Below are 10,347 nucleotides of genomic sequence, written 5' to 3'. Positions count from 1 at the left end.
GCATTACAGCCAAGGCGGAGGGCTATAGAAACGCTTAGCTGTTCACCAGTCAAGAGGAGGCCAAGATTGGAACTGGGGATGGCTTTCAACCATTCTTAACCTGAGTTTACATATAATATTAAATTATTGAGATTGTCCTCAAAGGGAAATGTTCGAACTTAGGTATTCAATGGAAAGGGCAATCAGAGGAGCATCCCAGTCTTTTTGAATTCTGGAGGCAGGACGACAAATGGAGGATGAGCAATTGAAGGCCTGAGAAAGGTCAGTATTTGAAGGAGTGGATCCATTATCGATAATAGATTGAGCAGTCAGGCGAGAAAAGATAAAGGCTGAGAGGGATAGTTGTATCGGGTATCAAATACCAGTACCATCTGTAGGAAGAGTGACCTGAAGCCTGGATGGGCTGGAAAATTTATGGTTTAATATATTTTCAAGAATGCCATTGATTTGGGTTTCATGAGAAACGAGCAAGTCGCTACATTTGAAGATCGGACAGAATCTCAGGGCGTAGAGGATTTTAGGTATATTTAAAAAAAAAGATTGATGGGCGGGGAGGTAATTAAATAATGGTTTAATTTGGACAAATTATTAAGGGATTTGTTTAAAAAAATTATTTTTTTCATGACTAAAACAGGTATCCTCACTAATTATGGGCTATTGTAAAAAAAATGATACATGTTTAACTCTTCACAATGACTAAATTTTTTAATAAGTAAGTTAAGATTTTCCTATAAAAATGGCTTGAATTAAGTGATATGCGATTTATGTTTCTGCCCTCTTTGTTGAAGGTTCATCAGAGCTGCGGTAGGTTTTCTTTATCTTCTTCTAGCTAAATAGGTTGGATGAAAAATTAAAAATGGAAAAAGTAAACTGAGAATGGATAGGTAAAATTTTATATATAATTATTTTTAAATAATAAATTTCGATATTTTATTGATTTTAAAATATCATTATTTATTTAGTAAATAACTAATTATATATATCGCTTATGTCATATGTTTATTATTAGTTTTTGGATGGGTGTTTTTCCCAGACAGATTAGAACGATAATTCCCACCTTCTCATTGATTATTTGTGCGTTCTTCGTAGGATAGAGTGCTCTGATTCACATTCGAAGTTTCTGCAGGAAATAGAGGCTCAATTTGATGTGTTTGGAATTGAGAATTGCTTCTTGTGACATATAAATATGAAAAAAACCGGGTGTTTTTTTTCCCGGGTTTTTTTTCCTGAGGTTTATTTTCCTGGTTTTTTTTTTCCTAATACTGAAATAATAAAAGTTGGAAAATAGATTTAATGATATATTAATTAGCTCTGTTTTATATGAAATGGAAATGTAAAAATTATTTTTTTAGTATACAAAAATCGAACGTTTTGGTTAAGCACTTTAATAAAAAATTAAGGTATAAAAAATTATATAGCAAATATTTGATATATAGGGATAAAAAATTAGTGTTAAGTATTTTAGATAAAGTTCAAAAAAGTAGAAACTTAGTGTTAAATATTTTAATTCACCAAAGCTTATCTGGCAACGATTTTAGGTTTTTGAAATTTTACAAATAACAGTAAAAATAAACAATTTAAAAATTATAGTACAATATTAATATCTATTAATAATATCTGCTGTATGGGGTAATATATTATATTTTGTATTTAACTAATATAATAAGAATTGTATTATTTTATTTATCCATAAGTAATTTTTTGTTGATGTACTAGCTTATATAATCGCAAAATTCAAAAATTGTTAATTTTGATAATTTCCTTTAAAAATTATACCGAAAATAAAAGTTCATTCTCAATTTAGTCTTTATTTTCTATATATTTGGCGTTTAGTCATTTATTTCAAAAAATTTAATTTTTATTTTTGAAATAATATGGTAGATACTAACTTAGATAATTTTAAAGCTCAAAAATTACGATTCTATAATTTCTCTAAGAATTTTATCGAAAATAAAAGTCTATTCTCAGATTAGTCATTTTTTTTAAATTTTTTTTAATTTATTGTAGATATTAACTTTATAATCATAAAGTAATAAAAATTTTGGGTTTCCATCATTTCTCGAATTATGCTGAAAATTAAAGTTATTGTCAGTTTACTCTTTTTTACCTTAGATTTTTGGAATATTAAAGATATTTATTTTTAAACGAATTTTGTAGATACTAACTTTATAATTATAAAATGCAAAAAATCCGGGATTTCCACAATTTCTTTAAGAATTGTATCGAAAATAAAAATCTATTTTCAGTTTTGTCATTTTTTAAAAAATAATAATTTTTTTTAAAAAATAATGTAAATAGTAACATATTTTATATAATCTTAGAGCGCAAAAAATTTGGATTTCCATCATTTCTTTAATTATACCTAAATGATAGTCCATTCTCATTCTAGTCATTTTAAAACAAAATTTATATATGTTTAAAGTAATATTGTAGATACTAACTTATAAAATCACAAAGAACAAAAATTTAAGGTTTCTATCATTTCTTGAGTTATATTCATTCTCAGTTTAGAGTTTTCTATTTTTTTAGAGTTATGGAATATTAAAAGTATTTATTTTTTGCACGAATTTTGTAGATATACTATAAAAAATCAGGCGTTTTTATATTTTCCTTAAAATATTCTATTTTTTTAAATAATAGTGTAAATACTACTAACTTATATAATCTTATAGAACAAAAAATTTGGAATTTCTATCATTTCTCTAAGAATTACGAAAATAAAAGTCCATTCTCAGTTTAGATATTTCTATTGTATGCAATATATAGATTTGATCAATATTTGGACAATATCATTGTATTATAATAGATCCATCATAAAAGCATTAATTTTTACAATACATTTTGTCCATTTAACAAAAAATATATTAAATTACCTTTTAATTATTTATTCTGCTCCAAGTTTATCCCCTTAAATGTCTACCCCTATAACTTTAAAAATTAGAAACAGACTGTTCCACTCTCCTGGCCATGTAGACCTGCGTAGAAAGACTCTGATACTGTCCAATCCTCCTGCGTCTTAAGATTAAATATACAAAATATTAAATCAATTGCTCCTATTAATTACTCATAATTTAAATGCTGAAAAGGCCATATTTCAAAATTAAATTCTCAATTCAACTCATCAAGGGGTTGGTATCAAAGGTGGCTGCGATTCTGATGCGCATATCACTAGAATATTTCTTCAAAGTAACCTTCAACAAGCACCATATAAAATCAATTAAAAAGGTCGGCCTTCTTATAATTTTTCACTAATAACTTTTTATGCTACTTTAGTTACATCCTAAGTTGTTAAGCGGAGCTAACCATAATAACTGTTATGAATATATATAATAAAACATTTTTAACAGTTTAAAACTAACAGTTTTAAATATATTAAAATATAAATTTAGCATTCAAAAGATAAATATGAAAACTAAAATATATATTTTTTTTGAGTAAGTAATTAAAAAGGAAACTAAAATATATTTTTTATAGTACAAAAAATTTGTCTTTTTAAGAAGAAGCAATCCAAAAAGATAATACACTAGAATTTATTTTAATCTGTCTTGGAATTGACAGCTAAGTGAAGAAAATTAAAAGTATCCGTCAGCTAGATTCTCGTCTCCATATATAAGATGTGAACGGTGTCCAGAAGATAGTCAGAGCCATAAGAATTTTACAAACGGATGGGACAGATGTTAGCCCCCTCTTAAACATCTATAAAATTGAATTCTACAAATTTATCTCTTAATCTCCCAACTGTTATTTCTTCATAGGGTTATGGCCGGGGATATAATATATCTTGACTCGCCAATTAAATGTTACTTAGCAGTTGAAGCCTTTTTCTAAGCTATGTTAAATAATGTAAACAATATGGAGGAGCTACTCATATAGCTCTTAATTTTATAAGGAATGGGTAAAATATTAGATTATACAAATACTCCTCAATACCCTTAATACTTTTCATACATAGCTATTTATATAGTGTCTAATATAATGTAATATTTTATTTGATTCTACAAATACTACCCAATACCCGTAATACTTTTCATATATTTATATGGTGTCTGATTAAATGTAAAACTATTTTAATAGTAACTTTATTGTTATTAATGTTTAAATTAATTATAAGTATGTGTATGGATTCAATAAAACCTGTTTAACAAGAAAAATATATATTTCAAGAACAGAGAAATAATATATAAAAAAATTAAACAGGATATATTTATAGATTATATTAAATAATATAGATTAAAATTTATTTATATAACTAATAATTAATAAATTTAAATAATATTTTTATTAACATGTGAAAAATGTTTAAAATTTTGTTCGATTGACATTCTTTTTACAACTCCATTTTTATTGCATTTCAAAAAAATCTTTCTAAATGCAAGCGAATATTAGTGGACAGATTCAGCCTTCATGGCCTAACCCACAGCCTAACTTTTGGCCAAACAATTTTCAACCAAATCCTTTTCTAGGAATTCCCCCTAATTTTCAACCTATGCCTAACTTTCCTATGATGCCAGTCGAAGAGAAAAAATCGGAAGTATTTAAAAATTTTATGCCTTTATGATAAAGAAAATTTTAGAGTGAAAAGTCAAATCAAGATGAACAAAAGTTAGCAGCCCTTCAAATCCAAGCTCAACAATGGCAGCAACAGAAACAATATCAAGAATGGATAAATAGCCAAAATCCTCAAGTTGCACCTAAACCAGATCCAGAACTCCAAAAATCAATCAAAGAAAAGAACGAGGAGTTAAATCTAGTTTTAAAAGAGGAAACAGAATTTGACAAGTTTATATAATATATATATATATATACCAACTTATAACATCTATGATTTAATATAAGTATATACTATTTATTAGACTGTTAAATCATGCTTGTCATATTATGATAAATTTATATGAGTTTATTTTATTTTTTTTAGATAAATATCCTTATTTTTCTAGACTATATTATTAAATATGCTTAAATAAAGAATATATATATATAATTAGAAAGCTCAAAATTATTATCCTAATTTGTATATTGTGATTTTGAAATGGGGAAAAATATTGAATCCTTTGTATACTTTCTCAACTGATTTAACATTCTATGAAATAGTGGTATGTTATTGATTGGGAATCTTTATAAGATATCAATAGGCACAAGATGATACTATAAAAGTAATATTACATTTTATGTTACCCCACAAAATATAACAATATAATTAATTTTTTTTTCTGGTCTTGGGTTACTTTATTTGAATATTTACCTTTTTTTTAAAGAGGTAATACTCTTATGTTAATTTAAAGTAACCATATTAAATTTTTTTTTAAAGTAACTAGAGGATTATTATCTAAAAAAATTAAATAAATTCTTATTTATAAAATTCCCAAAATTTTATAAATAATTGGACTGATTTTTAAATATATTTAGCTATAAACAATTTTTAGGATTGCTTAACTTTTAATCATGTTTGATTTACCTAACACATGTTCAATAGATGCTGAAAATGGCAGGGGTATAATAACAAAGTTTTTATGCTTTGAAATTGTCTAGGGTTCTTTAAAAAATGCAATGTATTTTTTTATAGGATTATGATAGTTTTAACACATGAGTCATCAGACATCGTCATCACAAAAAAATGTTTTTTAATATGGAAATGAATTTTGGCATAAATATTTTCAATAGATGTCTTATTTTTATCAATTTATTTATTGAAATTCTGTTTATTTTATTTATTTGGCCCTAAAGTAATTAGGAAATAGTTTACATAATGTTATTTTCTAACCTTTCTTGTATATAACTAGACATACAACCCACTAAAATTAATAGCTGGAAAAAGAATAAATATTAAAGATAAAATAACATAAAAAATACAAACTACCTTAATACATATTTACCTGTTTTTTCAAAAAATTAATGCTTTTAGTAAAGGGATTTCTAATTACCATGTTATTTGGTTCTATTCAGATTGTACAAATAAATGAAAGAGTCAGGTCTGGTGGGAAAAGAGTAGAAATGCCCAACACTTGATTGAGAATTAAAAAATAACTATTAATAATGTCTAATTTTGTTAAAATATTATTTTATTTTGATTATGATTTTAATGACTTAATTATGACTTGCTATTATGGATCTTTTATTTATAAATACTTCTCACATTATAAGCTTATTAGTTAAAAATTATATCATGAAACCTAAATCCTCAATGATTAGGATATATTTCTGAATTTAAAAATGGATAATAAACCTTAGTATTGGAATTGGATCTGGGTTAGTACAACCTGGCCAAACAAAAGCACCCCAACTGGGTTGGACCTGAAAATCTTGTCATTTGCAGATCTATACTATCAACACTAATATATATTTTGATTTATTGCCAAAATAATGTAGTGTTTGAAATTTTAAAAATGAATAAATATAGTAATTATTTATATTTTATAAATGTTAAAAAATTCTATTAAATAAATACAACAAAGGAACTATATTTTGTAATATTTGATTGGTTATTACCAAATTTAAAATCTTTATTGATAAGTTGACACTATAAGTAATAACATATAAAGGCCTTGTTAGAAGAAACAATAAATAAATCCTTTTTAAAAATGGGTCATTCTTTGTCTTTAGATTTTCATGATGCTTGATATTCTAATTAAGGCTAATATAAATATTTGCCACATTTTAGTTTCTTAGCTATCAATGCAAATTGTATCTAAAACAAATTCTATTTTATTTGATTCATATTTTACAAAATGAATAGCCATATTATTTGATTTGAGAATTTGAAATGGAAAATAAATTATTTATCAAATAATTTTTATGCTTTCAAATTATTTGTATTTGATAATTTTCATCTCATTCAAAATTTATCAAAAATATTTGACATTATTTATATTTTGAAACAATTGTAGATATAAAAGATAATTTGTAAGTATTTATAATTATTTGTAAGTATTTAACCTGTTCCTTATGAAACATCTTAATTTTTTACTATATTTCCAGATTTATGACTAAATTTATAATTCACTTTAGATTTCCAAATTACTTTGTAAATTATATTATTTAAAAGATTTTATTCTGATTTTTTCATAATGAATGAAAATCCTATTTTTAATAATGATATTAATGTAGTTTTCCAGATATTTGAACTTCTTCTAGTCAATATAGTTAGAAAAAAATATTAAAAAATGATATTGAATAAATAAGATTGAATTATTGTTTTGATACCAATGTTTTTAACTAAATAGTTTAATGTGTATGGTACTATTTATGCAGGATGCTACAGAGTTTTTTTTATGACAACTACATTCAAAAAAAATAATATATGCCCTCTCTTGGGGAATAGTTTATTGGTGCTCTTGTTCATGGCTCTTATATTATTGGAGATATTAATTTTTAATAATACTTCTTTTATAATTGCTTCAGTTTTTTATTATTATCATGGATACAAAATGAAAGCATTCATTATTGGGGTTGTGTCGAACGACAAAATTCTCACCTATCCCATTCAATATTTTCCTATATTACAAAACAATCAAATCACAATAATTATTGATTTTTATTTACATTTTATCCTTTAACGAATATAAAAGAATCAATATTTTCTTTTTTAAAAAAAACCAACTAACTTTCATAGAATGAATAAATGTATCTTGTTTTTTTTATTCTTCAAAAGTTAATCAACTCATTTTAAATATGGGAAATGTTTATAGCTAAATGCAGGTTGTTAAATGGTGATGATAAATTATGATATTATTGGAAAGTCTGAGCCTCTAAATCAGTCAATATATGGTCAAATATTTTTGTCTTACAAGTCGAATAAGTCAAACCATTTAACAATGCTAGCATAATGTGTTTCTTTAGCCTTTAAATCCTTTACATAATAATTACTTTTTTTAAAACAAATAAAATTTGGTTTATTTGATTATAGAGTAACTACAAATAATTTTAAAAATAAATGAAACTTGGCATAGAAGTTAATTAAATTGTATACTTTATACAAATACAAATTTTTAATGTCCTAGCTTAAATATATCCTGAGTTATGAGCATTCAAAGTTCGATTGGAGCCATTTCCCTTATAACGAATCTCAAAATATTTAAAATATTTTTGGTCTAAAGTAACAAATTTTATATCATTTTGCAGCCATTAAAATTCTCCTTAAGTAAATGAAATAATTATTTTGAAAATATCTTCTTGTCATTGTATTTCTGGTAAAACAAAAAAATATTTTGAATAGTGCTCCATTTAAAATAATCATACTCATGAAATGGTTAATTACCAATAAAATTTAAGTAAAAATGTCAATGGAGAGTATAGAAAAATTAATTATAAAGTGTTATAAATGGAGTATATATATACCTCTAAAATAGTATATTATATGTTACACGATAATGACATTTCTGTCATATTTGTCTCATATCTACTATAGAGTGAGCTTGAGAGTTTCTCTGACTTGGAGTGTAATTACTTTCCGCACTAAAACTTGCTAGCTTTTACTCTCAATTTTCTTTTATTGCCATGATGCCTAACATAGGTTGATTGGTAGTTTATGTTCATTAGATAATTTTATACATTATCGTGGTCATCCTATTTTATAATATTTATTCACAAATAATATACTTTTGAAAATTTGAAATGAGGATTCCAGTTTTTTACAAATTAGATTAATAAAATTAAAATTCGACTGATTTCAAAAATCTAATTTACAAAAATTTTAGCAATAAAAAAAATACATAATCATTTTACTCTCCACTATCAATTTGCATTGTAATCAAAATCTTGGTTATTAATCAACTCAAAATTATTTATCAAAGGGGGAGTGAATATATATAGCGATATCTTAACTTAGAGATATATAATAAGGGGAGTTAATCTATTGCGTTTCCCTGGTACTAGATTGATGAATAATATAAACTATTATTTCTTAATAAAAGTTTGAGCAAGTTAATCTATTGCGTTACACTGGTATTAGATTAATGATTAATAATATAAACGATTATTTCTTAATACAAGTTTGAGCAACCAAAAACTCAATCTATGGTCTTGGTAAAGAGATTTTCAAGTGGAGGTCGATAAATTATAAAAATATTTTCAATGACCAGGTCTGAAGTTTAGAATTTTAAAAAACTTTAGACAAAGTTATATCTATCCATAATTAAAAATTATTACAAATTTTACATGCTGAATATTTTTTTACAGGAGGACAGGAAAACCTTTTAAAAATATTCACCTTCTGGAATTTGAACAACACAATCTATTTGCCATAAATGATAAATTTTTTCTCTATTTTTAAGTTACAATTACTTCACTTTCAGCCTAAATTGAATTATGTCATTTTTAGGGTTGCACTTTTTTTACCAATCCTATATTTTTGATATTTATTTTAAACATTTACATAGATTCTTTTGTCATTGTTTTATATAATATAAGATAAAAGAATAATGAAAATTTGTCTATTTTTTAAAAAAAAACGTTTTTCAGAATATTCACTTATCCCAACTCTTAAAAATCAAGAGTCAAAGCTATAGGAATAAAATATGCCTTATCTTTAAATTTGTAGATTTATATTTAAAGATATATAGTATTTAATTTCTTATTTTATTAAGTTACAGCCCTTAAAGATTAATTATACATATAGTTCCATAATATATCTTTTTATGATGATCAAAATTTTCTTGCCTATTTTAGCTAATAAGTATAAGTTTATATGCTAGCACCATTATATTCATATCAAATTTTATGTATAACAAACTGTTTTTATTATTTCAATAAAAAGTAAAAACAAAATAAATACTATCAATTAATAAAATAATAAATAATGAAATACTTTAAATTATAATTAAGGATATTGCTTATAAAGAAGAGCTTAAAGTATATGTGATAATAACCATCCCATATGAGGACTATATCACTATCTGTTATGAAGACTGTTTTTGATCTTGTTGGAGGAGATGCCAAATATTTACCTGCAAGGTTTGCCAAAGTTGGAAACTTTAGGACATGAACTTTCCAATAATAAAGAGGATTGATTGGAAATAAAACATTGATATCTTTGTTAAATAAGAAATTTAAATTAGCATGATATATATAAAAACAATGGAATATACAATAGACATAAAAATATACAAAAATTTTGGGTAATTTTCTTTTATTACTATCCTTAATAAATATAAAATAAATAATAAACATTTTTATTTTATAAGTGCCACCTTCTTTTACACTTTTTGATTAGAGTTATGATGATTTATTATGAGAATGGGAAAAATTAGTTCAATATATATAAAATTGGTATCGATTAATTTTTTTTAAAAATATCGGTCATTCCAATTTTTTTCTAAAAATCTAATATATACACTTATCATATTGATACAA

The 10,347-nt window shown here is 24.4% G+C and overlaps 1 protein-coding gene across 2 annotated transcripts in view; it reads left to right on the top strand.

Moving 5' to 3' along the window:
• The first annotated feature begins 4,296 nt into the window (after window positions 1-4,296).
• Window positions 4,297-10,347, top strand: part of LOC135928507 (homeobox protein 2-like) — a 19,826-nt gene continuing 13,775 nt past the window's right edge. For both annotated transcript variants that reach the window (XR_010572361.1, XM_065464969.1), the window contains exons 1-2: window positions 4,297-4,531; window positions 4,574-4,779. Coding sequence is in view for 1 of the 2 variants with exons in the window: in XM_065464969.1 (XP_065321041.1) it covers window positions 4,370-4,531; window positions 4,574-4,779 (368 nt within the window). In the remaining variant the exon portion in view is untranslated. The remainder of the gene's footprint in view (window positions 4,532-4,573; window positions 4,780-10,347) is intronic.

This window comes from Gordionus sp. m RMFG-2023, chromosome 4 (genome assembly GCF_954871325.1).
Source record: "Gordionus sp. m RMFG-2023 chromosome 4, tfGorSpeb1-WG-v2, whole genome shotgun sequence".
Classification (NCBI taxonomy): domain Eukaryota; kingdom Metazoa; phylum Nematomorpha; class Gordioida; order Chordodea; family Parachordodidae; genus Gordionus; species Gordionus sp. m RMFG-2023.
This window is presented reverse-complemented; position numbering and strand designations above follow the sequence as displayed.